General features: G+C 46.5%; 1 protein-coding gene across 1 annotated transcript in view; it reads right to left on the minus strand.

The window, feature by feature from the left end:
• Window positions 1-6,172: 6,172 nt before the first annotated feature.
• Window positions 6,173-26,936, minus strand: part of GRIK4 (glutamate ionotropic receptor kainate type subunit 4) — a gene marked incomplete at both ends in the record, with an annotated part of 310,907 nt that continues 290,143 nt past the window's right edge. The window contains 3 exons of the mRNA XM_079709251.1: window positions 6,173-6,532; window positions 9,834-9,952; window positions 23,361-23,489. Coding sequence (XP_079565377.1) covers window positions 6,173-6,532; window positions 9,834-9,952; window positions 23,361-23,489 — 608 coding nt within the window. The remainder of the gene's footprint in view (window positions 6,533-9,833; window positions 9,953-23,360; window positions 23,490-26,936) is intronic.

The following is a 26,936-nucleotide window of genomic DNA, read 5'->3' on the forward strand; positions in this document are numbered from 1 at the left end:
TAAAAATGGAGCTTCTGAATTCTGTACCTCATTGGCCAACCTACTCACTTTCATTTTAACAATTTCATTGTCTGACCTTTCTGAACATTATTTTCTGCCTACAATGGGCAAGGCTATTGACAAGTGTTGAGTACAGAGGAATATCAACCTGCATTGCTCTTGTTCTCACTGACTGCTACCCTATCGTCAGAACGTTTTACCTGGTCACTTGTTCGTGCTAGAGGAACTCTGTTTTGCAGCTGATGGGGGTGAAGGGGAAGAGGTTTTAAGAAGTCAGCTCAGGCACCTCATCATTCAACTGGGAATGGTTGTAAGTAAAACACCTTTTACTTCATGCATCTACATATAGGTTGGCTTAGAAATAAATTACATCCAAGACCGCTCAGTGAGAACTAATCCACTAAAAGCCAGAAGACTAAACCCAGCAATGTTATCTAGAAGCACGGACACAGGCTGAAATGATCATGGAAAGTGTCTTCTCTCTTTTGAAATGGACATAAGGGGCCCTGATGGGAATCTGCAGGTCTATGCTAAACTCACACACACACACATGCCAGCTTAGCTTATATAAAGGGGAGCAAAAGCAGCACAGAGAAATAAATTTAAGTCTCTCTGTACAGAAGTATTTTTTCATTGGATCCTCTTTAAGCTAGTTTTTAAGTCCCGTTACCACATTGGAGTGTGTGGGTATATACTGTCTCCGGTAATGCTGTCCTGTACTGTTTACCTCTCCTCTGACCATCACATGTCACCAGGTTTTGGTGATTTAGTATGCTTTTCTATGTCCACTTGGTGCTCCAGGATTACAGATGATGTAGAAATGGAAGTTACATTCTGTTACTTTTAATGGAAAAGATACTAAGAATCGAATCAGAACAATCCAAGTAGAATAATTTTCCAGGCGGACTCCATGTGCTTCAGATAACTGGATGGTTTAATGGACCGAAAAGCAAAGTCACTCTGAATGTTCCTGTACATCAGAAATTTGGGGATTTGGTTCTGCATTAATTTTTCACGTTGGTTCCACACCTTCAGTTCTGTATTCACCATCCTTATAGCCAGTTTAAAAAGTATTTGATCTTTTTTTTTTTTTAAAGAGCCATAATCCAGTTCAGATCATTTCATTGATTATTTCTCAGTTAGTCTTTCTGTATTCTGTAGGAGTTGGCTGTTCGTCTCTACAGCTAATCCCACTAATACAACTTAAAGAAGCCCAGGAATGAGATAGTGGTGAAAATCTCTAAATAGTATTGGCAGCAAACAGGAAGAAGCATAAAAGGCGAACTGGAATCCTGCAAAAAGGAACGCTGTGGGTGAAACAAAACAACAGCAACAACAAGCTGTCTCTTATCAGAAGGGCACTGAATTCATCAGCATGAATTAACCATATTGCATTCCCAGGGAGATGAAGGGAAATCTTATTTTTCTAGACGACAAAAAAAATTTTTAACAAACCCAAGACACAAACAGTCCTGCTTCTTCCCCTAAGCCAATCTCAACTACTGGGAATCTTTAGCCTCTCTGAATGTCTATATGGTTTGTATTCCAAATCACACACTCTAGCACTTGGATATGTTGTGCTTTACTTTCATTGTTTCTTACAAGTAAGTTTTGTCTTCCCAGACAGAGGACAGATAGTTTCTTCCACTTCTTCATTATATCCCACAGAATCTAATGTGGGGCTGTGTACTAAAGAAGTACCTCTCAAGGTCACTCACCAATGTATGAAAAAGTCCCCACAGGGTGAGAGGTCCCTTGGTCCCTGCTCCCCTCTGACTTCTCTGCCATAGTCAAGAGAGAACACTGGATTGCACGCAAGGGTTACTGAGGAGTGGGCAGGATTCTTTAGCTAATTTTCCAGCAGGAGGATCATTGTACTTATGGGTCTGACCTCCATCCTCTATAATATAGACTCTGCATAGTCTAACCTTTGTAAACAGGGTCAATTCCCCAGACACAATACAGTCACAACACACTGGTTCTCTGACATGCTTTGTTCAGTCCGACCAGTGAAATATTTAGATGCATGCTCTTACTTAATGTATGGGGAGATTGTATACTCAATTTCTTTACGCCCCTTCTTTGGCCCTCAACTTTTCTGCCTTTTCTGATCAGGAGGTTGTTTTTCACTTTATTCCCTTTGTATATTTTTTTCTTTCTTGATCTCAGTGCTATTTCTACCATTTGTTTAATGGCAATATTCATATTTTTTTTCATTCATTCTTCAGATTTGGAAATTGGTATGAAATTAACAAAATTTGAATGATAACCTTCTGTTAATAGTGACAGAACTTCTCTTGCCCAGTTGCCCTTAAATTATAACAGGGTTGTTGACCTCTTCAGTTCTAAAACTTGGCGACTTTTTTCTTTGTAAGCCACACCAGTTGTGAGAGATGATAGATAGGTAGGTAGATAGATAGATGACAGAGTTTATATTTTTTCTGTGAGAAGAGTTTTCTGAAGTCACATCGTCACCAATCTTTGAGTCATACTGTAGGTTTCCCAGGTTGTCAGCCACTGAGGACACTCCATAGGGCTAATGGTGCGGGATTTGCCTGTGGGGGACAGGGAGCCACCTTTCACAGAAAGGCACTGGAATAACTCAAGGCAACTAAAAGCTTACTTTTCTCTTTGAGAGGCCCCATAGGAAGCACTAGCTTTAAGTGAAATCTTTATGAAAGGATTCCTTCTCTGAATTTTCCCAGCAGGTCTCTTTGTTATTACCCCAGAGAGCTGCCTACCAGTCAGGGAATCAAATCTCCCTTATCGTGTCCAGACTGCTTTACCGCTGCACACACCCCCTTGGCGGGAGGGCTACAAATGGTTCTCTCAAGCTCCACTCAAACCACCAACCTGCCGTGTCTGAAATGCCCCGGCCCTTTCTGGCCTCGTGTATTTGACTCCTACACCATAGGGAAGTCCCCCTTGGATTCCAAAAGAAAATTAAACTCCTTGGAATTCCAAACTAATAAACTTTCACAGAGTGGCCCCAGGTGGATTGGTTATCATGATATTTTGGTCTCACCTAACCAATAAGAGGGCCGGTTGGCAAGTTCCCAGGATGAATATTCTCATATAAGCTTTGGATTAGAGGAAGCCAAAAGATTTTTGGCCATCTACATGCTCAACTTACACCCCACCTGGGTTCTGAGGTAGAGATCTGGTGACGATTGGGGCCCTGCAAGGCAATTAAAAGAAATAAAGCGAAGTATTATATTTTAATTGATGTAATCTTCAAGCTCCCAGTGGAATCTGGGGTGATATCTGACTAGAGTTACCCTAGGTATCAATAGATGACTATTCTGTGAAAGTGCATTTAGGAAGACAAAACCCTATGAATCCTGAACTTCATTAACATGTGTATCCGTTTGGGGAGGGGCGGGGGATTGGCTCTGCCTCCAGGACTACAAATTGAAAGAAGCCACCTAGATTTTTCTGGGGTCTGAACAAAGAGCGGAAGAGGATAGGGAATGGAGAGGGAGCGAGAGAAGGGCAGGTGGAGGGGAAGACAAAATGTGGATTTCTACTTTTATTGGCTTTCAGAGTACCTGGATTTTAGACACACCAAAGCATTCTCTCCAAACCCAAACAGCTTTCATCCATCACTAACATTTCAGGGTTTGTTTCTGTTTTATTGTAAATATTGCAGTCGAAGAAAGATAAACAGACAAGAAAAAACGGCTTTATACAGTATACAGAATCAGATAGAAAATACAGAATGGAAAAGAAAGCCGACAACCAACAGATAAAAAGTGGAGACAAACCAAGGAAGAGAACTAGCTGGTTGCAGATTCACTCACCAGCCTGAGTGAGGTGCAGCCATGGTCCCAGCAGCTAATAGAAACTGCCTAGCGCTGTCAGTCTTATCTTTATTCCGTGAAAGAAACAGACTTTATAAAGGATTCATGGGGACGTTTATGTCACCAATCCATTTTACAAAAGTTTGCTATTGATCAAGATATCCTGTTCATAAAAACGAGGGTTTTTTTGTTTTTTGTTTTTTTGTTTTTTTTAAAAAAAAAAACCCTTCCTGCCCCACATGCGATCTGACAGTAGGGACCACATTGTCAGAAGCAAGGAATGGAGCTGTGGGTCGGGGCAGCATGGCACCATTGCAGCCTGCGGTCCATGTGCCTTCAGGTGCCCTTCCCCCCAAATCCACGTTTCTCCAGGAGGCTCTAAGCAAGGTTTAAAAAAAGACTCATGTCCTGCAGAGCTTGCCAACATTTGATGGTTTAAGAGGAAAAAGTAAAAAGATTCAAATTCATGAGAGAGAAGAGGTCAGCCTAGGACAAAACTGGCATCCTTTATAGGAACCATCGGGGTACCCCCCAGGATGGCAGTTCTAACCAATAGTCCTGGCACAAAGAAGATGTCGACCTAATGTCGACGGCAAAAACATGGAATTGAGCTCATTGTCTTGCAAAGGTGTCTTTATTTTAGTACGTTCAGAACAGAAACAATGTGAGGACAATTTGATTCAAGGTGGCGACAGCGGGGGAGATGGCTGTAGTGGCTGTTTAGTTCTCTCTCCTCTGAATTTTCTAAGTTGACAAACAGAAATTGCATAGAATTTGTTTTCAATCAGAAAATGAAAACTCTCTGTGTGAAACTCCCAACTGGCGAAGCCAAGCAAAGATCAAGCAGCTGCTGAGAAGCTTCACCCCTCCCGATGAGTGCTCCGGCCACTGCACACATCTCACAAGTAGAGAAGTACTTAGCAGGCATCTGACAGCCTGGAAAGCATCAGTAACTCCGATTGTGTAGATGAAAGAGAAGTGAGATGCTTCATGTAAAGTCCTGCAAGGGGGGCTACTGCCCATGCTTAGGTGAGGACTCGAGTCCCTAGTTCCCAGGCCTGTGTACTGACTACAAGACCCTACCTCTCTCCCAGGAACCTGGCGAATTCTTGATTACTTAGGATCTTCCCATATAATAAACACACACACACACACACACACACACACACACACACACACACTTGCACCGAGGTCTCACATCTAGTAGCAAGAAATCACCCAATCCATGATAGCCTTGGGGGTCTGGCTTCATAGGCAGCTACTGAGTTTGATTAAAAAGAGGTGCAGTTGACAAAGTATGCACCAGACCAGCAGGGCGGCCCCATCCTTCTTCCCCACCTGAAGACAGCACGTTCCTGCTGAAGCCAAGGCCACTGTTGGGGAAATTTGTATTTACCCTCTCTGCTCCTTAAACAAGGGCCTGGGATACTTTGTGCCTTCTACTCTCCTCCGCTATCTCTCTTCTTCAGAGATCACATTCACCAAAGACCAAATCAAACCCAATCATAGTGAAAGTCGAAAAGAGAGAGAAAGAAAGGACAAATTAACCTCTGAAATCCCAGGCATTTCAAGGTCTCTCAGTCAACTATGAGTTAATTGGGTTTTGGCATTTAAAAAATTACTGGACCTTTTTTTGATATTCTCCACCTAATTCACCTTCTCCTACATGCCCTGTGGCCCCAGTCACCACACAGAAAGGAGAGTTCAGCGCCTGGAGTCTGATGCACTGGCCGCTTCATATCCTAAAATTTAGGAAAATGGTAACAGGGATTATTGTGACTTCAATTCCCTAACCCAGCCTCCCCCTCCAAGAAAACGAAACAAAGGAATAGAACTGAGACAACAAAGAAGAAAAGGAGGGAAGGAGAGAAACAGAGAAAACAAAAGAAAAGAACATTAACAAAAATATACAAATCCAGAAAAGAAAAACTTCCCTGTTGAGTTTAATTTTTTTTTTTTTTTTCCTGTAAGAACTAGACCCAGGGTACAATGGCCCCTTCCTAGGGGGAAATTCCATTGATGATGCCACCAATTCATCGGACGGTCTGGGCAGGGACCCCTCCCACCCCGACTCTTTAGTTTTGTTGGGAGGGAAATGCCCACTGCAGGAAGAGGGGGCTTGTGGCCAGGTGGGAGAGCGTCCCCTGCCACTCGGGCTCAACGTCTCTGGGTGGCCCCCAGCTCCCCGGACCAGGGCGCCGTCTCCGGCTGGGGCGTCAGGCTCTTTGATCGTTTTGTAAAGTTACTGGATCCAAAACCTGGAGAGAAGGGTGGACGCTGTACAAGTCCGGGGGCCCCGCGGGTAGCAGGGCGGGCTCAGCGAATCCCGCCTCCGCAGCGGGCCGGGGAGCCGAGCATCCTCGGCGGCGGGGCTACTCGGGCTCGCTGCTGTTGGTGGTCTTCTCCCACTCCAGGCTCTCCTCGCTGCGCGCCGGCGACGGCCGCGCCCGCAGGCCCTGGAAGCGGCGGCACTCGGGGCACACGCGTATGTGCGTGCAGCCGCGGGCCACCAGGGCGGCCTCCTGGGCCAGTCTCTGCGCCAGCTGGTCAGGCTCCCCGGCCCCGCACAGCTTGCCGTTGCTGAGGGTCACGGTGGCCCGGGGCCGGCGCTGCTCCTCGGGGATAGGGGGCCGTGGCGGCGGTAGCCCGGCGCGCCGCCGGCGCGGGTGGACACTGTCCTGACACAGGATGATGCTGCGCAGCTCGCTCACCATCTCCTGGCAGACGGACACCTGGAGGACACGAGGAGGTCACAGCCCCACCTCTCAGGACCAGCCCCCGAGGGTCCCCTGCGGGCTCATTCGGGCGCGCGATTAGGGCGCAGAGTTTCACAATTATATCATCTTATATTTTCGAAGGCCTTTCAATCCACCTCCTCACTTCCACCCGCTATTTAATATTCAAACATCCTCCATACCATCCCGCCAGCTGGTCGTCTCGTCTTTGGACAGCTTCAGAGACACTGATCTCACCATGTTGGGAAGGTGCCCCTACCATTTTTGCACATTACCCTTAAACGCTGCTTCCTTCTACTGACTTAATTCCTCTCCCTGAACTTTCCATCCATCCATCCCAGTTAAATTTAGACCTTGAAGCCGACTAAATAAATAATCCCTTTACTGCATGTCAGTCTTTCAAGCCTGTGAAAAAACAACCATGTCTCCAGGAACATTCTGTTCTCAGGCCAAAGAGTCTCATTTCTTTTAATCAGCTGGTTATGGCTGGAAAGGCTGCGTTCTAACAATAACTATAATAACAAAAACAAGGCAATCTACTCCTGCAGCTCTGCCATCTCCTGATAAGAAACTCTTGGGTCCAGCTGTGTTTCAAAATATTTTGAATTTTGACAAGGTCATACAATGCACATAAAATATATTATGTATCACTTCCAGTGGGCTCTGGGGGAAGACCCTATATTCAAACACATTAATATTTCTGTAGCAAAATGAATATACATACACACCAAGTGAGTTAAAGACCATAAACATTAGCCTCATACAAGTCCAAGTCAAGGTTTGTCACCCAAAGCACTGGAATCAAACTTACAAAAAGCTTGGAACTTTCTGAGCTTTTGAGGTTTCAGAATTGTGGATGAAGAATCTTGAGCCTGTACCATGACTACTACTGTTATACCCATTTCACAGATGTGGAAATGGAGGCTCACAGAAGTTAGATACCTTGCCAGAAATGACTCGACTAACAAATAGCTGACCCAGAATTTGAACCTAAACCTACATACTGCAGAGCACATGCATGCTCTGCTTTCTTCTCTACTCTGTGCTGGAAAGGACACTTTCTCCCATTAGGATGGGAGAGGAAGCTTTCTGTTCTTTCATGTTCTTTCTTCTAGTCTTCCCGTTCTATCAACAGGACAGTTGTTCTACCATAGTCAAATAGTTAACTTAGCCTTGACTCTTCTTTCTAGATGTTGGGAGAGCTTGAACTCCTCACTGAATTTTTTAAGGTACATCCAGACCACTGGCAAGCTCTTGGGAGAATAACCCAGCGTGCACAGATCCTCTACCTGAAGCAGCTACAGAGAAGTAGAATCCCCTAATGGAACACAGCCTGAGTTAGGACTTGAGACCTGGATTCTAGACCCAAGGTTGTTAATGAATAGCAGAAACTGTAGTCAAGTCACTTAACTTCTCTGTGCTTCTAATAATAATTACAACAAAAACACCACCACCTGCCTAATCTATTATATGTGACAAGAACATAAAGACATATATTGATATTTATTGACTGTCAACTAAGTACCAAACACTGTGCTTTGCAGTGGAAATACAGACACAAAGGACTCAGTCCTTACTTTCAGGCAGTGCAATGTCTAGTAGCCAGGCTGATACGAAAATAATTGCCACACAGTTTGTAAGTGTTCTATGTGCTGGTTACAGGGGTGGTGGGATGGAGGAGGAATGAGCAACTTTCTGGTCCAGGGAAGAAGGCAGGAGAACTGTGGAAGGTTTCACAGGGACAGGAACACCTGAACGAGGTCTTAGGAAGAGGTAAGAGCACCGCCATTTAAGGGGTGGGCGGAAGGAGAAAGCCAGTAACGCTGGAGAGGGAAGGAGGAGGGAAACCAAGAAAGCCTGGAGCAGGCAAGGCAAGGGAGGAGAGAGTTCTGGAAGGAGCGATCCACTTCATCAAGGGCCACACTGAGGTCCAATAAGGCCCAGTGGGTTCTCTTTTGGTTTTGTTCATTGGGAGGGGTCAGACCTCTCAGCCATGACCTTTCAGGGAAGGGGTGGGGAGAAGCCAGCTGCTGTGGAGTGAGGCCCGAATGGGAGGTGAGGACATGGAGAGAGAGGCAGTCGGATCACCTGGGCTTGCAAGAGGAGAGGGGTAGGGCAAGAGCAACAGCAACATGGCTATTATTTGAAAATACGGAATAAACATGAGCACAGTTTTGGACTTGGGGGAGAGAGCAGGCAAAAAATATATATATAAAGGGGAGAAAAAGGATAATCCTAGAGGAGCTGAGGAAAGGTGGGAACAAGGCAGAGAGGGAGGGATGACCAGAACATCTGCAGAAGCCCTGGAGGTGGCTCCAGTTGTGGGTAAATTTTTAGGTGGGCGTTTTAATTTGGGGCTGGTCACTCCTGACTTCCGGGTGAGGCAGGAGGTAAAATTAGTCATGGAGGAGCAAAGGGATGTGAGGAGTGGGTGATGGCTTGGAAGTCCTACTGGGAAGTGGGAAAGAGGCTGAGCACAGAAAAGGAAAAGACTGGTCAGCAGTGTTGAATGGAGGCCCTACATGAGGCTGGACCGCATAGGTTTATAGGGGTGCTGTACTCTTCTGTACTGTTATCTGCTGTTAGGAGCTGTCAATTAGGGAAGGAGATTTTAGGACGATCAGGATTTGGGAGATTGAGATAGAGGCCAATATACTTCAAAAAACAAACAATGCAAGTAGCATGTAATGATTTGTGCCCTGGAATGGAGGTAGAATGGAATAAAGTCGTCTTCCTTCTCTCAGACTCTTCCATCTGTGTGAAGGTTATATTAACCCAGTTTCTAAGCCACAGGTTTGGGAACTAAACTTATTCAAAAATCTCTGAGAAGGAAGATGTCATTTTGAGATCTCGTGAATTGGGATATCTCTAAACAGCTTTACCTGCAAGGCAAAAACATACTTGAGATGGAAGAACCAAAGCCATCGTTTGCATTAGTAACCTGGTACTTCCGCCTGTTTTCCCTTATAACACTACATCTTAAATCATAGTTGTGTAAGTCTTCGTTGTTCATAAAAACATTTTCACAGATTTATTTACTGGGCTGTTTCAAAGAAGAATCTGAAGCCCAGAGAGGTTATGTGCCCTTTCTGTGGCTGCATAATTAGTAAGTGATGAAGCCTGAACCCTGAGCTCCTGCCCTCGGAACTGGGATTCTTTCCTCTGTGCTGTTCCATGGGTGCCCCACCCTCCTGTGGGATTTCACAAGTTCTGTCTGAAATGACCTTTGTCCCTGTGTGAGCCTGTGAACTTGGCCCTGCTTGACAATACTATAGGTCATACCCCTTAGAAGGTTTACCTCAGTCGCTTCTGAGTGTCGGAGAGTCCATAAAAACTCCAACATAGCCATAAAAATGGCCACGATTAAGCCACAAATAAGAACCACAAAGATTCCACCAATATTCTCCATTCCCAGTCCTGTAAGAAAGTGAGAACGAACAAAAAATAGTGTAAAAGAGCTGGGAGACATAATCATTCTACCAAAAATGCTGAATGACTAGAACTTGAGTCTTGTAGACATTTTACACACATGTTCCTTGAGATATAATTATTCTTTGGAAACAAAAATGCAGCATAGCTGGAGTAGAAGAGGGGAGAGGGCTCTAGATGCAAGTGGAGGAGATTGGTGAGAAGCTTTCTGGGGTGGGAGGGTCAGTCATTTTAAGAAAAGGGCTAAGAAAAATTTTGATTTAGCATACAGAGACATGATAGCAAAATACCAGTAAATTCTAGCAGTTTCATAAAAATTTCATCAATCTTCCTAGTATTGTGTTTGCTTGATATAAAGCAACTGTTGTAACCAAACTATGGATAGAAAAAATTACATTTACTTAATTGTGTCAACGTGTTACTAACAGACTTACTTGGAAAGTAAAACGTTTTATCCCAGGTGGTTCCCAAACCTGGCTGCCATCAGAACCCCCTGGGAAGCTCATTAAAGGTATATAGATTCCTAATCCTCACCCCAGACATATTGAATCCCTATCTCTGGAGATGGGGCCCAGGAATCTGTATTTTAAAATGCATTTCACAAGTGATTCTTTTCCAGCCAGGCCTAAAATTTGTTTGCAAATTGGTATTTTGGGAAGCATTGTGTATGGCTAAGTTCCTTGAAGTTAGGCAGTTTCTGGTTGTAAACTCATTGCCAAGCATGATACCTGGCATATCATATATATTCAATAGATATTTCTGGAATTATATGGTTGTGTCCAACACTGAGTTAGCTATGTAATTGGATGCTTTTTTTTGGTACTAGAGAAACCCAAACATTAGGGGAGTGTCAGAAACACATAAACCCTGATTTAAGAGAAGCCACAATCATAAATCAAAAAGCATCTTTTATCCTGATAAATGCCAAGAGGGTAGCTTATGTCCTGTGCTGTTGGAATGCCTGCATACCTGGGTGTTTGTTCAACCAGCAGTGCCTTCATGGGACACAGAGCTATGTCGGTGTCAGGGAAAGCTAGCTTCATACAACACTGAAATGAGCCATGGATCAGAAGCAGAAATCTGACACTACTTCCTACACTTTGGAAAGCTGGAAAAATGGCCCTACCTAGCCATTTTAAGATGCCTTGGGTTTTCTCTCACAAAGACTCAAATGGCTGTCTGTTGGTTTTTTGTTTTGTTTTTAAAATAACACAGCTCGGCGCAGTGCCTGCCTACACCAATAATCTGCTACAATGGCTCCGAGGGCTTACATCATGAATGTACCCAGTGGATTGTATACTCTGGTCTGCAGGTCCACACAGCCAACTCTTGGGTACCTGTGTAAGTAAACATCCTCTATTGTGAATAATCAAAAACAAGAGATGACTTAAAAACTCAGTTCTAAGGGAAGGCACACAGCGTTGGGAGTAGATTTCTACCGTCCAAGAGGAAGGTGCTTGGGCTTCATTTGATCACCTGCCCCCGTAACCTGGGACCATTTGGGCAGAAGGTTTTTAACCATAGGAACATCTGGGGACAAAAGGGACACTTAAGGGGGAATGCACCAAGGACATAGCTGGGGTGTCCAGTCACAGCTTTAGGGGGGGTGCGAACCAGGTATTGGGACGTGCATCTGACCATCATGGACAAACTAGTTTCTCCAGCCAGCCCCTGTAGAGAAAGGGCTCCACAGTGAAGGGGAAGTGATGACTATGATACAAAAGATGCCCACCTGTTCAGGTAAACAGAGCTCCAAGTGACTGGTGAGGTACCACAAGACTTTCCTGTCACCTTGGGATAGCTCTGCCTGATGTAGAAAAAGACTAGGATCCCCTGGAAGGGATTCAACCTCCCCTCGTGTTTCTGCAGAGGTGTTCTCCCCTCCTCGAGTCCAATTCTGCCATCTGGACTCTAGTGTTTCCCTGTCGCCCTCAGTCACCATCCCAGCCCTCCTCAACCTTTTCCTCCCTACTGACTCTTTCCCTCAGTGCACACACACACTCACGTCTTTCCCTTCTTAAAGAAAAATACAAAATCCTTCTCCCTCCAGCTCTGTCTAGTGAATACCCTTCTCTTTCCTTCCTTCCCTAGGCAAGATTTTTGAAACTGTCTATATCAGAACTATGTTAAGACAGTCCTTAAAACGCTTACATTTGGAGACCCATCCCACATGAAAGCAAGTAGGAGAAAATGCACCCACATCTTATGTTAAATGCATTTTAAAAATTTTGCTTCTGATGTGACGGAGTGGCAAGCAACAGTTAATGTATAATTGGCTGTGATTTCTCAGCAGTCGTTGTTCATACAAGAGAATGTTTGCAAAAGGAGAAAAATCAAACCAAAAAAATTGTTTCTAAATGTAATGACGTTTTTATGAATATTAAATTTAAAAATTAATGAAGTCAAAACTATGTTACATTTTGGAGATAGTTAATTACCCGTCTTGATTTAGCAGTTTTCTTTTTGCATTTTGAAGCTAATAATTTTTTTCAGATCTCAAACATAATTTTGAACACTTGAAAATCTTTTAGGCACTAGGTGGTCTGTCTATGGTATCTAAAGGAGAAAATGATTGCGTTCTGAATTCACTTTTATTCTCCAGAATATTAACTTGTCATCCCATGAAATTTTGTCTTGTACCATTAAAACCAAGCTCACTGAGGTTACCAATGAACATTTTGTTTCTAACCTATCAGAAAATTTCCAGTCCCAATCTTAAGTGACCTCTGGTAACACCTGACATTGTCAACCACACCCCCTTCTTGGCATTTTTTTTTTTTTGTCCACGCCATGAGGCTTGTGGGATCTCAGTTCCCCCACCAGGGATTCAATCCAGGCCACAGCAGTGAAAGCGCTGAATCCTAACCACTGAACCGCCAGGGAACTCCCCCTTCTTGGCTTTTTATGAAGCCATTGCTCTCTGCTCTCCACCAATCTTCTCAATCGCCTTTGCCTGCTCTGAGGCATATTCTCCCATTTCCCTGCATTTGGCCTCTTATCTCTCCTCCATGCACTGTCCTGCTGATTTTACCTCCTAAATACTTTTCAATTTCTTACCTTCTCTCTCTCTCTCTCTGCTACCACTTCCCTAGCTCAAGGCCCCACCATCTCTTGTTTGGACTTTGGCAGCATCTCCAAAATGATATCCCTGCTCGTAGCTGTGTCCTCCTCAACTTTACCGTCCACCTAGTTGCCTGAGTGATCTTTCTGAACAGAGATGCTTTCTGATACAACAATTGCCACTCTAATATTTCATAAAATAATAATTAGTTTAATGTTATATATCTGGAGTTCCCACTAGACTGTGATTCCCTTGAGAGGAAGAGCCATGTCTTGTTCAACTCTATAACCCCTGGCCCATCATAAGAGCCCAATAAATGTTTGCTGAAACAATGAGCTGACAGAAAGAGGATAAGGGCATCCCAGGTGTAGAAGCATGAATTCTCAAAAGCTTTGGATCCATACTGTGATATGTATTCATTCCTAATTAAATGTTATTTAAAATAATTATAAAGTGGGCCAGCCCTCGTTGAGTGCTCCCAGCCTGGTGACCTAGACTGCACTCTGTGGCTGGCCAGAGCGGGACTGACCATGATGTGCCAGAGCGGGACTGACCATGATGTGGATGATCCACGGCATGGACTTGACCACACGTGGTCACGGGCAGGCGTCGGGGGGATGGGATAGGGTTATAAATGGACAGGTGATCTGTGCTGGGATAATCTTGATCAGATCAGGGAAAGCTTCTTTGAGGAGCTCAGGTTTGAACAGGATGCTGGTAGAAACCATGAGTCACTGAAACACCCCACAGCCTCTCTTTCCCAGCTTCTCGCGTTTCAGGGCCAGCATGTTAATCACGGGTGTTGGCTCCAGTGTGCTGACTCCTGGCTGAGTGGCCCCCCTCCTCCTAGGAGCGGGGCTACCATTCGTGCCTTTAGGAACTTATTGGAAAGTGGAAGCAAGAATAGATTGCTGGCAGAGTCGGAGCTGAGAAACAGATGGAGCGGGGAGCGGGGAGCGGAGTTAGGAGGCAGCAGCAGTTCCGTTAACGCTGTCGTTAGTCATTCTCCTAGAAGTCAAATGCCTTCCCCAGCTCACAGCCCTCGCTCAGAGGAGCCTGTCATGTGGACTCCCTCCAGGCTGACCCCAAGGCCCTCCACACCTGCAGGGGAGTCATCTCATCACTCCCCCTTCCCTTCTTCAGACGGGACCTCACAGAAGCCATCCAGACAGATGGCGTTGAAACTGAGATTTTCTCCTGACACTTGAGTCTCTGAGCCTCAGCTAGGCCTCAGCCGTAAGACTGTATTAACCGAAATGGAATCAAACTCTCCCCACAAACTCCTGGTTGACTGAAGACCAACTGTGGTGTGTCACTCACAGATTGCCCACAAATACAAATGATAGTTGACAAATGCAAATGAAGAACATTGTCTCTAGAACTAGAATGGCCACCTGGAAGGGAGAATCTCTGAGTAGATTTGAATCTCCACCCACCCACCCACCTGCTCTGCCTTCGGTCTGACTGGCCAATAATCGCTTCTTGGATTCAGGTGCCCGTAGGTCCCAGCCCTTAAAACCCATTCATATCTCCAGATGGCACTGTGAAAATTTGCAACTGTGATGCAGGAAAGCTCATTCTGAATGGGAGCCTGGGAAGCAAAGAGGCAGAGGCCACAGGAGCCACGGAGCAGGTGCAGAGGGAGAAGAGACCATTATACCACAATCCCGTCAAGGGACAGTGTATTCAGTCTTTGACGTTGGTCACACATCTTTCTTGAGGGGCTCCCGTGAGCTGAGCACTACGCTAGGTGCTGGAGCTTGGTGCAATCTTCCACATTGAACATATTTGACAAAAACATGGATTCTTTGACCATTTTGACTTTCAAGCACTTCCTAATTCAGAGCTACATTCACCTACATCCATGCAAATACATTAAGTGGTCCCATCTCCATGGACTTATCTGTTGTAAACAGCAACTTCACATGCCCATATGTGAGCTGACCCGTATGACCTTCCCAGAAAATACAAAGCGAATCGTCATGTTTGCACTGCTGAGGACTGTGAAATACTAAGTTTGCCATTTCTTCTTGCATTGACCATGACATCTGTTGACTAGACCTAGCAGATTCTGGAGACGGTGATGGCAGAAGGGTAGAGGAAGGAACGCAGACTAGAAGAGGGATGGTAGAGGCATCTGATAAGTATTGCAATTTATCAGAACGCAAGTTATGGGAGAGGTACTTTACAATTTGTCAACATATGAGCTCAAGCACCTCAATTAAAAAAAAAACATTCTCTATCTCATTCAATTATCATTAAAAATACTATAAAGAAAGTCCACGGTTGGCATTTTACTATTAAAGAAATGGAAATTCAGAGAACTTCAAGAATTTGCCCAAGCCTTCAGAGCTCAGATGTGAAATCTAGATAAATCTGACTGCCCAGCTAATGTTTATAAAAATAAAGCTGACCTTTATGAATATTTACTATGAGCCAGCTTGCCAGGCTAAACATTTTAATTCAATCCTAACAGTTGCCCTGTGAAATTGGCACTACCTTTACCTCCATGCTCCTGACCAGGAAACCAAGGTACTGGAGTCAGGTAACTTGCCCAGGGCTCCACGGCTGGCAAGGGGAAGTGCCAGATCCAAATGGAAGCCAGAGCCTGAGCCCGTATCCCTACCCCCATATCACTTCTCCCCAGAACTCGGGGCCCCCATGGTAAGGGGTGTGATTACAGACCTCACCCTGGCTCCCTGTGACTGAGTTCATTCCTAGGACCACGCCACCCTCACCCCCAGTGACTGGGGAAGTGAGACCTATGTACGGACTGTTAGTTCCACTTATAAAATCCCCTTCTCTCCTTGGGAACATTACAGCAAGTGTTTGAATCGATGATCCATTGACTTAATCTTGGCTCGCTTTCCAGACACAGTGGGGCTGTGGTCTTTGTAACTGCTGACCTCCTTTGACGCAGACACACTGGGCCATGGTTCACCTCCGTTCCCGATCGTGCTTCCTGGCACCCCCTCCCTCGGAGTTTCCCTGTCTCTTAGCAGTCCATCTGATTTGATTAGGAAGAGGCTTCCTCCGGCAAGCATCACTTCGAGACACTATCTAAACTCCCATATTCAGGTTTCCAGTCTTGGCCCTCTCCAGAGAAACCAGAGAACCAGGATAATAGAGCTGAGCCCCCAGGGAAGAAAGAGAAAGGAAAACGTCCCCACGATTCCCCCGGCCCCCCTCATCACTCGCCCCCGCTCTTGCGAAGATGTCTTACACTTTCATTCCCGCCGTGCCAGACAGCAAACTTCCTGCTCTCTAAGGATTTTGTGAGTGAGTCAATGCCACCGGCCTCTTTTCCATCCTTGAAAGGGGACCCTGATTTTCACAGCCTGGTGGTGTATTTATGTTCCTTTGAAGCCTGATTGTGAGCTTGTGTTTTTCAAGATAAAAGTATTTAATTTCCTTGGAATTCACCGACTACCTTTTTGTCTGGCAATTGTTCTGCAAAGCCTTCGGTAATCCAATCCCCTTGAATTGGGATGCTGGCCTCTGTGAGTGGCTAGCGATATTTCTTTTTATAGGAGTTGAGTGAGAAAATAAATAAAATAAGTGTTTTTGAAAAGACAAGGCAGAAGAAAATGAAACAGCTTGGACTGAAGCCTGCTTCTTTTTGTAATGCTCCAGTCTTCCACATGATCTGCCATTGCGTTTTTCAGCCGTGTATGCAGGTAGCTGGTCACTGAGCTATAGGCAGGGAAAGAAACGGGGAGATGAAGCCAAGGGGTAATGTTGTGGTTCTCACCAGAGCCAAGTAAGACCTGGCAAAAAGACTCAGACGGTGGCATCATCCCAATGTTAGGATTCTTCTCTGGAATTTGGCAGTGTTGCCGGAGCTGTAATACTGGGTTAGAAGCGGAGTAGCAGCAGATCCTTTTCTTTGAAATTTCTCACATTTTAATAGGATAATAAAGTAGAAAAGGATTATGTGAGGCACTGCACATTGTCTGGTACATTGCAATTGATGTCACTCTCAGTTTCAGAGATCTCTGAGAACAGGACCGCCCTCATAGTTCCCTTCACCTCCATCCCTCTCTGTCTGCTCCATCTCCTCCTCCTTTCTCTAGGCACATGTGGAAGCCAACTGATCCTAACCACGAAAAGAAAGATCTGGAAGCTGCTTTGGAAAGCAAATGAAAAGGACTGCCCTTTGTTCAATTTGAGACACAAGAAAAAACATGGTCCTGCGGTTCCATTCCTGGCCACCATGAAAGACTTAAAGGAAGAGATCTTTCAGGCCATACTGGTCCCTGTTCTTCTGCCACATGAGGGGGGGTGTCTCTCGAGCAGTGAGTTTTATTCCGGAAGTTTGATGGCTAATTTGTCACAGGGAGACCAAGCAGTGGTTCTGCTCCTTCCAGGCTAGTGCTTCTGCCCTGGCTTGGGGGAGGTCACGTGGACTTTCATTCAGCCAGGAAGCCTTTTAGTCTCTCTGAGTAATGTCTGTTTGGGTTTCAGCCATGGCAGAAATGGGGCCACTGCATTAAGCTGGCACTAGCTGCTGTGGCTGTGCTGGGAGCCGAAGCCCTGGTTCTTACAGTGATTTGCACAGTACCTCCCAGACAGCCCCCTCTTGGACATCACCACTTGTTAATACAGCTCCCCCTCTCGTTCCCAAGGACGACCGCATGGAGGCAAGTTAACATCGGCTGGTTGGTAGAACCCTAGCATTTTCCGAAGCACGTGGGACCTGGGCAGGATGACTTCCACTGTTTATCTTCCCTCTTCATCTGCTCAGTTCTCTTATCCGTGCCAGGGAATATTCGGTCCCCCAGTGGAGAGTGGAAAGAAGCCTCCTGCTCAGTCCTTTCCATCCTCGCTGGGAGCCTGCTTTCCCTGTGTCTCCTCTCCATCCATCCTGAGCTCTGCTGTCAGACCAGTCTTCCTAAAATTCTGTGGAATGGGGAAGAATATCCCAAGCCAACCACTCTGTAAAAACAAAAACTTAGGGCTTCCCTGGTGGCGCAGTGGTTGAGAGTCCGCCTGCCGATGCAGGGGACACGGGTTCGTGCCCCGGTCCAGGAAGATCCCACATGCCGTGGAGCGGCTGGGCCCGTGAGCCATGGCTACTGAGCCTGCGCGTCTGGAGCCTGTGCTCCGCAACGGGAGAGGCCACAACAGTGAGAGGCCCGCGTACCGCAAAAAAACAAAAACAAAACAAAAACAAAAAAACTTAATTTTCCTATAAAGGTACCTAACATCTACCTCAAACTCCCGTTTGCACCTGATTGCCAAAAATGTAGCGATTTCTTTATGTTTAAATTTCAGATTTACATTCAGTTAAATACGGTGTTTTCTCTGTTCCCCCTTCACTCCTGGATGTATTTCAGGTCTGGGGTTGGGAAGGAGATTATGTGTCATGGGGGTGGGGCTAGATGTCCCATCTTAATGCCAGATTCCTCTTAGATTTCCAATATCCTTGTCTGGGGCCCCAAAAAATGCAGATCTGTCCCTGGGACCTCTCTGCCCTGGGTGCCCATGTGCTATCTCTCATGCATCCACTCCACCGTGGCATGACACATATTTCTGGGGCATGCCAAAATCCAGAAGTAAGCAAAAATCTCTTTACCTCTTGGTATCCGCAACGAATGTAGGAGTTCTCTCTGGCACTCTCCCCTTCCCAGCAGGGCACAAGGCTCCTTCTCAGGGACCTGCCACATTCTAACATATTCTTTCCTGGTTTGCATCTTTTTATCTGGTTTGCGGACTGGGTGGCCTGGCTCTTTGAACTTCTAGTGTTAGCTTTATGCAAAGCTTCCTTCAGGTACTGGCCTTCTGTATTCCAAAATAGTGATACTTTTTTAGCAAATCAAAAACCATGACTTCTAAGAACATTGTATCTGCTGAGCTGGAACTTCTTTTAGAACTTAAAGCCAATAACTGGACTCCGTTCTTCCCGAGGCAATGACTGTGCCCTGGGACCATGAATGCCACTGACAGCTGAGAATTCCACCCACAGCACCTGCTTTCCTGAGGCCACATCTCACTCCAGAACCTTTGAGGTCTTCCACCAATGTCTCCAACCCGGTCCACCGTGCTGTTAGTGTGCCAAGGCATATGCAAAGCTCTCGGTGTTTACAGGGCATCTTCCTGGGACACTGATTTTACTTAGAGTCTAGGAGTGAAAAGCATTTTTCTATTACATAAACATGCCCCTATTACGTTGTCAGATGCAAAATTCACATGTGTTTTTAGGACAAAACAGAAGAGGAAATTCCAAACATGCTGGGCTGCTTTAGACTCTGTCCCCAGATGCCCAAACATGCATACTCAGTGTCCTCTGCTATTAATTCTTTCCCTGGGAAAGTTTGGGACATACTGGTTTGCTGTCCACATGCCTTGACCTGGTTTTCAATGCCCTCTTAACTCCAACCTCATCCTACTTATCCAAACCAATTTCTGAGTGTGACAACTCTGCTCCACAACCTTCCTAAAGCTGTGACTCCTAATGAAGGCATCATGGTCCAGGCCCAATGTCTCTGTAAACCTTCCCTGACTGTTGTGCAGAATTCATCACTTTCTTCTCTGGGCTTCATAACACTTTCTGTCCAGCTCTATGAAAGCATTCCTACAGTGCAACCATTATAGTGATAATCTGTGCCTCTCTTTAACTCTAAACCTCTTGAGGGCAGGGCCATGTCTCATTGTTTTTCATACTCTCAGAGCCCAGCACAGTGCCTGATACACAGTGGTCTACACTGTTCATTGGATGCAGGGAGGGCTCTGTGAACACTTTCCATCTAACACTGGAGTGTCAGGGCTCCTGTTTGGGGGGAAAAAGACTTAAGAAGTAGGACCAGTCTGGACGTCCTTGAGATGATTGCCCATTCATTCATTACTTGTTCATCCTTTCATCAAATACGGATGAAATGTCGGATGATATGCTGGTCACTGGGATAGAAAAATAAGTAAGACACAGACCCTGCACTTGAGATTTTCATAGTCCATGGGGGACAACTATCAACAGACAAACTAATGCCCTAAGTGTTCATCTTAGAAAAGCTATGTAGCCTTGAGGAACATGGAGTGGATGGGAGTACTTGTGGCTGTGGATACTATTCAGACCTCAATTTCTTCTTTAGGCCTAGATTTTAGAATAAAATCAGTTCTCATTTCCTTTGCGCCAGTGCTTTGCTGAGTGTTTAACATGGTTTATCTCATTCAGTCTTCACAATAGCCCGGGGAGGTGGCATTATTATTTCTAGTTCTATTCTCCAGAGGAGGAAACAGAGGCTTAAAGATGCTTCACAGTGTATATAACAAGGCCATTTATGGAGTGGAGTCCATTTGACCCAGTGCCTGTGACCTTGAACCCTGTCTACACTGCCTCAGGGGAGAGAACCAACCTAGCGGCTGTCAGCAGAACAAATAGGTGTGCAGGAGGGAAATATTTGAGCCCCATTCTTAGAGTGGGGTGCGGGGGAGCCCATTGGACTTCGGGTGAAATCTCTAATGGGAGAGAGAGACAATCTAAATTGAGGTCCCTGAGTGAAAACTGTAAAGTCCCAGCTGCTGTGTCGTCATCCCTGTCCTTGTCAATCTGCTGCCCTCCAACTGTTTCTCTATAGATTAGCAGTGAAAATAAACACAAAGAAATAAGGGCACAAAGGGGAAGGGCCTGTGGCTGGGCTTAGGAGTCAAGGATGAAAGGGAAAACTGGAGAGTTGGGATCAACTCAGTAGTGAGTCTCGAGGGGAAACAGGCTCAAAGAGATCAAATAGGGTCAGGTTTACAAAAGAAAGGAAAGCCAGGAAACCCACAACTAATGGTAAGGAAAAGAGGCCGGAGGCCTGGAGCAGCCAGAGCTGGCAGCCGGGGGCCGGTGGGGAGCCTGTGGGTTCCCTGCACCCCTCTGAGCCCTTGCTCTTGCCCAGCCCCCATTTTGCTCCAGCCTCCTGCGTCTACAGCGTCCCTGCATCCCTGCATATGTTCAGTCAGCTGTTCAGAGGCAGGAAAAACTGGAAGGAGAGCTGTGAGCGTGAGGGCTACTCGGGAAAGCATCATAGCACAGTTTCATTTGCCACCTTAGAATGGCCCAAGAGGACAGTAATTGGTGGCTTTTGACAGCTACCAGTCAGTGGCTTTAATCACACATCCCACAGACTTTTACTGAGTCCCTGCTATGTGCCAGGCTCTGTAGGGGAGGCCAGGGACACAGAAGCAGGTGAGACGGGTCCACATCTAAGGTGCCATCACCTGGGCAGAGGAAACCAAGAGTTGTAACGTAGTGTGTTGAGGGCTCCATCCAAAATCACGGAAGGCACCCGACCCACTGTGGGGAGGGGCAGCTGGAGGGCGACCAGGGGCTTCTAGGGCAACAGAAACCTGAACATTTCTCCTGTTTCACTCTGGGTCCCAGGTCCACCTCTCCATTTCTATTGAGTTGGCCAAAATGTTCGTTCAGGTTTTTCCGTAAGATGTTATGGAACAACCCAAACGAACTTTTCAGCCAACCCTACATTTTAAATTACTCCAGATCAAAAGCCACTACTGTTTCCCTCCATCTTCTTGGTAAGATGGCGTTCCTTCCCGCCACTCTGAAGTTCGTTGCTCCCACAGAAAAACACGGACATATATTAACTTACCAATAATCTCACTTTACTTTGACTATTCTGGGCCCAGTCAGATTTAGACTGCTTTCTATCCATGAGTCTTTTTCTGGGGAGGGGGCGGTGGAGGCACATCCTGCTACCCACACCTTCCGGGTACCAACCGTCTAGGCAGCCCAGATCTCCCCGCGGGAATCTTTGTTCTCACACCCACACCACCCGCGGTCCCCATTCACAGCCCTGCCCGCTGCACCGATTTCTGCCTCCGCATCCTCCCTCAAGTGCTTCTTGCCTGCAATGTCCCGCTCCCCGCTTCCTTTCCTATACTGGTCCTGGGCATCTTCAACATCTAGTGCATTCTTTCAAATCCACGGAAGTTTCCTGATACTTTTCTCTGTACCTCCCCCATTTCTTTTTTTCTCTGAACAAACAGAGTCAGTATCCTCCACCTTTGACCTTTGGGGAGTGGAGAGCCAAGAATGGTGTGCCCTCCCACCGTTCCTGCAAAGGAACGGGCAGCATTTCCTCCAAATGACAAAGGGCTTGTCCCTGTAGGTCCACATTCCTGAGCCCTCTCCTCAGAGGATCAAGGGGCACATGGAGACCCTTAGAAACACAAAGTCATTCCCTTACTGTCTCATCCTGGATAATCACTCACGCTGAGCAGAGGGAAGCACATGGCAGCATTCATTTTACTCCCCAGCTGCCTCCCCAGGGGCGAGTGTGTATAGGTAAATTTGTTGCATATTTTAGCAAGGTTGCAGTAGATTACTGGGGTGACCATATGATTTATTGCCCAAGCCAGGACACTTTGAAAATGAAAGGGCGTTCTAAAAATAACTAACAGGCATTCATGGATCTACAACAGATGTAACCCGAGACTATCCTGGGCAAGCCAGGATATAAGTTCCCCCTACAGAAAATGCTGGGTGTTCAGGGACCCTCAACACTCTTCAACTACACGTCAGTCTGTGACTGCTTTCTATCCAGCCGTATTTATCATTCATTCAATAAAATATCCATGTGCCAGGCCCTGTGGACAGCCCTGTAAGGAAGACAAACCCTGCCCTCATGGAACTTATGTTCTAGTCGAAGAGGCAGAAAGTAACCAAATGAATAGACACTATACTATCAGGTAGGGATAAGCTCTGAAAAGCAGAGCCCAAGGGAAGGGGAGAGATGTGTGGCGTGGGGAGGGAAGGCCTTTCTGAGGGACCTTCTGAGGGAACAGTGTGCAGACCCCGAGGTGGGAGGAGGCTGGGAGGCTTGGGGAACAGGAAGAAAAGGGGCAAACAGATCAGGAAGGGTCGGGAGGCCACAGAAGGCTCGGATTTTATTCTGAGTGAGATGGGAAGCCATTGGAAGGTTTGTGCAGGCCAAGGCTGCAAACTTACGTGCATCTTAAAAAGAATCACCCTGGCTTCTGGTGGAGAGAACAGTGCAGAGGCGCAAGCATGGGAAAAGGAGGCCAGGCTGCTGTAATCGTATGACTGTGAGATGCTGGTGGCCTGGGCCATGGCGGAAGAGGTGGTGCTGGCGCAGAAGTGGCTGGACTCAGGAAGCATGGCAGGGGTGGCATCTCTAGGAATCGGGAGCGGGCGGGAGTGGATACCGTACAGTAAGCCCAAGACCCTGGGACAGGGATGAGCCCAGCCAGTCCCAGCCCGGCCTTTGGCTCCTTCGAAGGCTTGTTCTCAGCCTGGCATTACTTGGAATTTGGACGCCACAGACGAGCAGCTCTGGTCCTCCAGGCAGGAGGGGAGGCCCTGGCCACCCTTACCTTTGGCTCTGTGATCTTCCTCCTTGGGGCACTTGCCCCCTTCCCACCACTTGCGCTTCAGAATTTCCAGACGGTTGTTCTCCTGCAACTGGAGAATGGCCAGATCAAACTCGTCCCGGAAGACGGAGCCTGTGGGTCACAGGAGAGCCCAGAACACAGGACATGAGCACCCCCGTCTGCATCTCTCTGCTCCCTCCCCGGAAAACCTCCCTGCCACCCTGCCCACGTAACATAGGAGGGGAGGGACAGGGGTCCCCGCAGGAGCACGGCTCTCTACTTGCTCAGGCTGAGGACTCTCCGCGCCATGCAGGGCACCAGGCGTTTCTACTTTCCTTCTCTCCACGCTGACTGGCACGCCCAGCCCACGGCCAAGACCCCAGCATGGGTCAAGTGACAGCCTTCCGGGCAGCTGTGCCGCCCACCTCCCCACCCAGGTGCCAACACTTTCTACCTGGGTGAGCCCACCTCCCCATCAGCACGCGGGAAGCTGGTTGCAAAGCTCCCCGTCCGCCTGCCCCTGGGAGGCCAAGGAGGGAAATCTTCTGCGACACAATCCTCCCATTCAGTTGCCTATTTTCTACTTTATTGAAATTAGTTTCTCTGCCCTTTGTAACTCTCACTACATTACACCCGACAATTGTTTACCCGGAGCGGCCACCAATGAGAAAAGGGCCACCCAGAGCGAGGTGGAAGCTTCCTCTCCTCCATCTGTGTGGAGAATCAGTCTGGGGCACCCCCTTTCCTGCACAGCTGCCTGCTGGGTGCCCCAGAACCCCTGGCCCCGTCCACTACTCTATTTACATCTCTCTTCCCTCCCTCCTCAGACAGAAGGCTCTGTTGAGTGCAATTCTTTTTAAATTTTTCGTATGGAGTATGGTCAAAGAGCTTTGGTTCTGGAATGTAGGTTTAATCACAAAAACAGGCTTAAATGAAACCGTGGAGAGCTCGATGCCCCAGCACAGGCTGAGGCCTGAAATTATTAAGAAAAATCATTAAGAAAAAGCTGCCAGGAGGCTGGAAATGAACTAAGCTGCCCAGTTTTCTTGTCCAAGCTCTGTAAAGGCCTGATGTGGACAAACGCCCCAGGGAAAAGGGCTTTGATGCAGGATACAGGCAAAAGCTGGAACAAATAGATTCCTGCTCTCAAACTTTCATGCACGAAGGAATCCCCTGGGGATCTTGTTGACCTGCAGACTCTAATTCAATGGGTCTGGGGGTGGGGGCTGAGATTTTGCATTTCTCACAAGTTCCAAGGCGGTGCCCTGCCGCTGGGCCATGGGCTGCATTTGGACAGGTAAGGAACTAGATCAGCTCCCAGATCTCTTAGCCCTCTAACAGCCCATGACTCCATAGACAGAACCTTCCCTGCTACAGATACAACTACCCTTGGGCATTCAAACCCCAAGCCTGCAGCACTGAAAGTGATCTGGGTGAATGTCAACAGCACCTCATATATTATACAGCAGGTACTTAACACACATTTGAAGTGAATGGCTACTGGAACTAACAGATGGTGTTAGGTGGTGAGACTAATGAATATTCCAGGTTTAGAGACAAGTATCCAGCCAACAAGGCATTTCAAGCAGTTTTCAAGGCATCTTCAACCTAATCTCAATAGCACACCAAGGGCCCCACGAAAGGATTATTCTGCTTACTCCATGTTTGCCTACTTAGCTCCTAAACTACCCGAGTAATTTTCCATCTCATTCCTTGCTCTGTTTCTCTTCATCTTCCTGGGTCTAACCACACTGCTTATTCCATAGTTACACCCTTACTTTCCACTTTAGAAGGACACACATGCTGGTCTTTCCTAGACCTAAATTCTGTCCCATCAATGGACTATGCAATGCTCCTCCCAGCCTGATCTAAGAACCTGGGCTAACCCATAGCTCACCTTCCCCATCTATCCTGTCCTGTCGAGCTGGTGGACCCGTTTGGCAACACGGTCTGAGAGGTGAAATGCTGGATTTGGAGATAGGCCCCCTAGGCTCAAGCTCAGCTTTTCTCTCCACTTATTCTGTGACCTTGGACAAGTAACTTATCAGCTCTGAATCTCAGTTCTCTCCTCTAGAATGGGAAGAACCACATCTCCCCTGCAGGTGGGATAAGACTAAGATAACACATATGGAAACAGCATCACCTCAGACACAGAACCAATGCATTTCCCTCCCCTTTTCCTTGGTTACTGATGAGAATTCTAGAGTCAGTCTGCTTTATGTCAACTCTATAGGTTTGTGCCATGAAAACTTTTGAAGCACTTGACAGTTCAGTTAAATTTACTAAATTGCTAGAGTATTATCAAGGTGCACCTTAGTTCATTTTGTGGTTCCCTCCACCATCTTGAAACACAATGTCAACCAGTAAATTTCTCAAAGGGGCCCATAATCTGTATTATTAATGAAATCAATGAAATATGATGCTAAGTGGAGGGTATGCAGGTGCCCTGAGTGAGGCTTCCAGTTTACAGAACTACTAGGGTCAGAAATTACAGAGTTTAAGCGTGAACCATATTATTGCCTATATTCATTGGCTTGGTTTCTGATCAGTCTTGAAGAAGTCATCTGCTTTTATCAAATAACAGAGGGAACATTGGAAAATGTGGGGAGGGCACTAATGTTCCCCCTAATAGGCTAAGTGTGATGAAACACTGTGGTGAGACCAGATTATTCAGTTTAACCTTTGTAACAACCTTCTGAGGTACATATTAGAAACCTGATTTTACAAATGCGATAATTGAGACTCTGAGAGGTTAAATAACCTATCCAAGGTCCCACAGCCAGAAAGCAGGGTGCATTCCCAGATCTGCCTGACTCCATCCCATGCCCTTCACATGACACAGGTATAATTTATAGAGCTCCGAGTTAGGTACCGATCAAGAGAAGGGGTGTGACACTACTATATATACAATAGGTAACCAACAAGGACCTACTGTATAGCACAGGGGAGTATACTCAATATTTTGTAATAACCTGTAAGGGAAAAGAATCTGAAAAAGAATATATATATATCTGAAACACTTTCCTGAAACTAACTTACACCTGAAACTAACACAACATTGTAAATCAACTACACTTCAAAAAACAAAAAGAGAAGTGGTGTGTAACATACCAACAAAGATGCACATCTGTATATAAATTTCCCCACATGAGATGACTTCCTCCATTCCTGCTTCTTCCCCGGCTGCTTGGTTTCAGGACAACCTTGTATGAGGACAGACTTGGACAAGGATAACCCTATACAGTGTGGCTCTCCATGGTGTGTGTGGGAAGGGTACATGTCTGAAACACTGGGGGACATTTCCAGACCTCCTCCACAGTCACAAAGTCACAAACGTGCTCCCCCTCACCTTCTGATAGAGGAACCCTCAGCAGGGGAAGGCCTAAAGCAGGGATATTCTTTGCAAGGCACAGCTGGGATACCTTTCTGGAAGCCAAGCATCTCTACCTTCCTACAACAAACCGACGGCACAGTCAGCAAGGTGAATACCAGAGCTTTCCTGCCCACTCTCAGCTACCTGCTCTGACCCAGAGCAGATGGACCAGTGAGATGCACAGATGATGTGAAAGCCATCTCCTC

Source organism: Hyperoodon ampullatus, assembly GCF_949752795.1.
Source record: "Hyperoodon ampullatus genome assembly, chromosome: 7".
In the NCBI taxonomy this organism is placed as follows: Eukaryota; Metazoa; Chordata; class Mammalia; order Artiodactyla; family Ziphiidae; genus Hyperoodon; species Hyperoodon ampullatus.